Consider the following 4,217-nt stretch of genomic DNA (forward strand, 5'->3'; position numbering starts at 1 on the left):
TTAGAATTCATCCCTCTTTCTAGACAGTGTCCGAACAATGCTGTTGCGGATTTCCTTGGTTTTGATGCTGTAGACAATGGGGTTGACCATAGGTGGAAAGAAGAGGTATGCATTGGCCATGGTAGTCTGGAGGAGTGGAGGCACATGCCTTCCAAAGCGGTGCAACAAAGAGAGGCTGATCATGGGAACATAGTACACAAACACAGCACAGATATGTGACACACATGTGTTGAGTGCCCTCCACCGCCCTGCCCCAGAAGCTATTCCCAGTACCGTGTGAAGAATCAGAATGTAAGAAACTACAATGAGCGATGAGTCCAGCCCCAATGTGGAGGCAACGACAAACAGACCCAGGATACTATTGGGACGGGTGTCTGCACAGGGCAATTTGATCAGATCAGAGTGGAGGCAGTAAGAATGAGTGAGGGTGTTGTGGCCACAGAAAGGCAGGCCCTTCAGGAGGAAGAGCAGTGGTAAAATGAGCATCACACTTCGCAAGGCAATGGTAGCACCCATCCCAGTGATGCAGGGAATTGTCAGGATGGTTGTGTACCGCAGTGGGCTGTAAATGGCCACAAAGCGGTCTACAGACATAGCCAGAAGGACACCTGACTCCATGAGGGTAAAAGAGTGCAAGGAAAACATCTGGAGCAGACAACCACCAAAACTGATATCATGAATGCCAAAGAGGAAAATGCCTAACACAGTAGGCATGGTGGAGGCACAGACCCCGAGTTCAACAAAGGCGAGCATGGCCAGGAAGAAGTGCATGGGCTGGTGCAAAACAGGATCAGTCTGGATGATATGTAGAATGATGCCATTTCCTATGAAGATGATGATGTACATCAGGCAGAAGGGGATAGATATCCAGATGTGCTCTGCTTCCAATCCTGGGATACCAATGAGAATAAATGTTGCAGGTGTGAGTTCAATGGAACCGTTGGAAATAACATAGTGAGACTTCATTTGAAGACACTGGGAAGCACTTGAAGACTGGAAAATACATATCACTTGTCAGTTATTGTACATTGAATCCTGAGCTCCTAACAGTCATAGTTATGACATTTTCTTAGAGAAGAGATGAAAACTTTATTTCAGAAACAGGGGACATGAAAATCACAATGTATGGAAGAGAAATCTGATTAGATGTGTGGAAGCGTATTACCACATGGGCTACATTCTAAACACAGAGGGCAGTAATAGAAATCTCAAACTAGGTCATATATAACAGAGAAAGGCAGTGATAATATTTGCAGAGATGATGATTTCATATGAAAATTAAGGACTGAAGGACCTGGTAACTTTCTGTAGTTTGTACAGGAATGAATGGGTAGCAAAAATGATAGAATAGTAGTAAAGAGCGTGTGATCTTGGGGGTGTTACATATCTCAGATCCAGGTATTCAACCGAAACACAATAATAGTGATAAAAGTTGACATATATGTAAATTATTTATCATTATATTTGAACCAGAGTAAATATTCAATGCATGAAATAAAATATGTAAAATATTAGAAAACTGGGAATGACAATAGTGAGTGAGAGTGAATTCTTCCTCTCATATTGAGATAGGGGCCTTGATTAAGTATGACCAGTGGGGTGCTAATAAATGTTTAACAATCAGCTTTCTGAGTGAAAATCCCTGATTTGTACCAGTTTTCAATTTCTTTGATTAAATACTTCTGCTGTGAACCATGTAATGCTACCACCATGATACCACTGAATGTAGAACTGAGATGTTTTTAATCAGCTTTCCCAAATGGTACAAGCCACTATCAGTATATCATTAGGCATAACTAGAGCTAGCTACTCCTGGATATCAGATACTTACTTATTCAGATGGAACTGAGAGCAGGCACATCCACCCGTGCATCCCCTTTCTTGCTGTTTCCTTCTAATTGTGCTGTGGGCTTCTACTTATATGCATTTAGCTGACTGGCAGGGGCGGCAAGAAACGACAGGTCCTAAAGGAACAATGAAGCATGACTAAGTATTCTCTGAAGCCTCACCTACATGCTAGAGAAGGTAAGAGAATGATTCTCACTGACAGGCATGCCAGGAAATATACATCAGTGTGTGTATATACAAAAATAAGGAAAATAGCACATACTTACTTTTAAAAAATCATTAAGTATAAATTAGATGTAGAACATTTGTTTATGGTTCAGATGTTTTGAATTTGATTTTCTCTTTTAACTTTGTTCATTTTGTCACATACATGTCATACAAAATGTTATGTAGTCAATTTAACATATTTTTATGACATATACCTTTCATTCTTAAGAAGCTATTTCATACACAAAGTTAAAAATACAGTAATAAAGATAGAAATAGAATAGTAGAGATAGAAAGTGATATAAATCATGATAAAGAGAAATAGAGACAGTAATAGTGAAAAAGAAACAGCAGTAGATGAGAAAGACAGAGAGGAAGAGGGAATCTTTTACTCTATTTGGAGTTTGTTTTGAGGACTTGGGTGATTAAGGGTTTCATTTAATTATTCTCAAATATGTAAACATTTTATCGATACTATGAATTAATTGGTGATCTGTTCTTCCTTCAACCATTTTGAGGAACTACATATTCTATTTTAATTGTTATATAAATAAAATCTGTTTTCTGACTGTGTAGTCTGCTAATTGATCTGTGTATCTGTTTAGTCATATCTACATGTTTTGATTATCTTGTTTTCATAATATATAAGTTCATATCTAACTGGTGAAGTTATGTGTTTAAATTCTTGCAAATTAACAGAATTAGTTGATTGATCACACCGTAAAGTATAAAAATGTTAAATCACAATATTGTATCTGTGAAACTAATATAATCAGTATAAGATTGTATACCAACTATGCTTCAATAAAAATAAAATTTTAAAAGTAAAATATATATTTCTAATATTTTCATATTTATTCTTTCAAATAAACATTAAGAACCAACATACATAAAAACAGAGCAAATAACTAAATATAAATGATAAAAACCATAAAATTCTTAGAAGAAAATATAGAGGTAAATCTTCATGACAGGCTTGACAATAGATTCTCAAATGTGACAAAGGTGGGAGCAACAAGTTAATGAAAAGATAAACAGGATTTCATAAAACTTAAAAAAATTGTGCATCAAATAACATTATCATGAGAAGCTGAAAAGACAACCTATAAAAAGAAATATTTGCAAATCACATATCTAATAAGGGTTTAATATCCAGAATACATCAAGAATTTAATTCAAAACCCAAAAAAGAAACAACCTAATTTGTTAAATGGGCAAAGGATGTGGATAATATTTCTCTAAAGAAAATATCCAAGTGACCAGTGACACATGAGAAACAAATAAAAACCTCAATGAGACATCACGTTACACCTACTAAAATGTCTATAATTAAAAGAACAAAAGGAAAACTAACAAGTGTTGTCAAAGATACAGAAAAATTAGAACCATCATATATTGTTGGTAGGAATGTAAAAAGGCACAAATTCTGTTGAAAATATTTGGCAGTTTCAAAAAAAGTTAAACACAGAATTACTATATAACCCAAAAATTTCACTGCTGGGTAGGTACCCCAAAATTGAAAAGGGTAACTCAAATTGATACTTGTACATAAATGTTCACCCTGACATTATTCATAATAGCCAAATAGTGAAAGCAACAAAAGTGTACATCAACAGATTGATGGATAAAAATGTGGTATATACATACAAATAGAATATTATGCATCCATGAAAAGGAATAAAGTATGGATATATATTACAACACGGTTGAACTTTGAAAACATTATGTTGAGTAAAATAAACCAGACACAAAATGACAAATGCTGTCTGATTCCACTTACATGAAATACCTAGAGTAAACAAATTTATAGAAATATAAAGTAGATTGGAGATTACCAGGGGAATGAGAATTACTGCTCAATAAGTATACAGTTTCTGTTTTTGGTGATGAAATATTTCGCAATTAGTGATCATGGTTGTACAACATTGTGAATATCGTTAATGCTACTGCATTGTAAATTTAAAATATTTAATGTATGCAAATATCAAATCACTGCATTGTACACCTGAAAGTAATATTATAATACTGTATACCAACTACATTTTAATTAAAAATTTTTGAATGTTATCTTCAAAGTAAATTTTTCAAAAGGTTAAAATAGCAAATTTTATGGTACATACATTTTGCCACAATATAAATTTGAGGAAAAAGGTTTTGAACAA

General features: G+C 34.5%; 1 protein-coding gene across 1 annotated transcript; it reads right to left on the reverse strand.

Annotated features, from left to right (window-relative positions):
* On the reverse strand, nt 1–975 carry LOC107538617 (olfactory receptor 51G2-like). Its single transcript, XM_016214935.2, has one exon. It carries the CDS (start codon nt 964–966, stop codon nt 1–3), a length of 966 nt encoding a protein of 321 aa, XP_016070421.2. The 5' UTR covers nt 967–975.
* Nucleotides 976–4,217: the final 3,242 nt, after the last annotated feature.

The sequence above is a fragment of the Miniopterus natalensis genome, chromosome 11 (assembly GCF_054644295.1).
Source record: "Miniopterus natalensis isolate mMinNat1 chromosome 11, mMinNat1.hap1, whole genome shotgun sequence".
Taxonomy (NCBI): domain Eukaryota; kingdom Metazoa; phylum Chordata; class Mammalia; order Chiroptera; family Miniopteridae; genus Miniopterus; species Miniopterus natalensis.